Below are 756 nucleotides of genomic sequence, written 5' to 3' on the forward strand. Positions count from 1 at the left end.
GCCTCCAGGACCACGCGTGGGGCCAGGGCCGAAGTCAGCTCGGCCATTGCAGACGGTTGCTCTCGAGCGACAGCCGCGATGGCTCGGGGGATTGGCTGTGTGTGACCTGTCCTTCTCCGGGTCCCCACTCACCTCTCCTTTTCATTCTCATTCCCCAAGCGCCGCAAGTGCCCGGCGGCTTTCTCCACGCTGAGGATGTGGTGCCGCGCTTTGGTGTAGAGGGCGGTGAACCGGCCCCTGTTTCTCCCGATGGAAACTGAGGACAGAAACGAAAGGCAAACGAGGCTGACGTCATGCAAGGGGTCACGTGACATGGAGGGACTGCACCTCCGTTCCAGGGATGATCTGTGCAGCCACAGTCACGGCAACCCCGGGGCTCTGGGCTCGGACGGAGCGTAGAGCGACCCCTCCCCAGGGTGTGTTTAGTCTTTTGATGGGAGTTGGGTCGAGCTCACTGTGCCTGTGTGCGAGGGGGAAGCTGCCAGGCCACTGGGCACAGCATGCTGCAGGCTGGGCCTGGTCACCCTGCCCTGCTCGTCCTGTGGCAGCACCACCCAGGCCCTAGTTGGCTCTCCCTCATGCCGGTGCCTGCCCAGGGCCTGCCATCCCCATGCCCAGCGCCAGGTGTTTGAGCAGTTTGGTGTCGGAGGCTGCCCCTCCTGGCACATAAGCACAAGCTCTGAGAGCTCAATGTCAGGGCCTGGTAGGCAGAGGGCAAGGTGGCCGGGCTCAGACCTCCCGGCCCCCACCCGGGGC

General features: G+C 64.6%; 1 protein-coding gene across 1 annotated transcript in view; it reads right to left on the reverse strand.

Moving 5' to 3' along the window:
- The window catches only part of CFAP46 (cilia and flagella associated protein 46), a 61,554-nt gene that overhangs the window by 51,162 nt on the left and 9,636 nt on the right, over window positions 1–756 (reverse strand). Inside the window, exon 14 of the mRNA XM_014550606.1 lies at window positions 133–256. Coding sequence (XP_014406092.1) covers window positions 133–256 — 124 coding nt within the window. The remainder of the gene's footprint in view (window positions 1–132; window positions 257–756) is intronic.

This window comes from Myotis brandtii, unplaced genomic scaffold (genome assembly GCF_000412655.1).
Source record: "Myotis brandtii unplaced genomic scaffold, ASM41265v1 scaffold604, whole genome shotgun sequence".
NCBI lineage: Eukaryota > Metazoa > Chordata > Mammalia > Chiroptera > Vespertilionidae > Myotis > Myotis brandtii.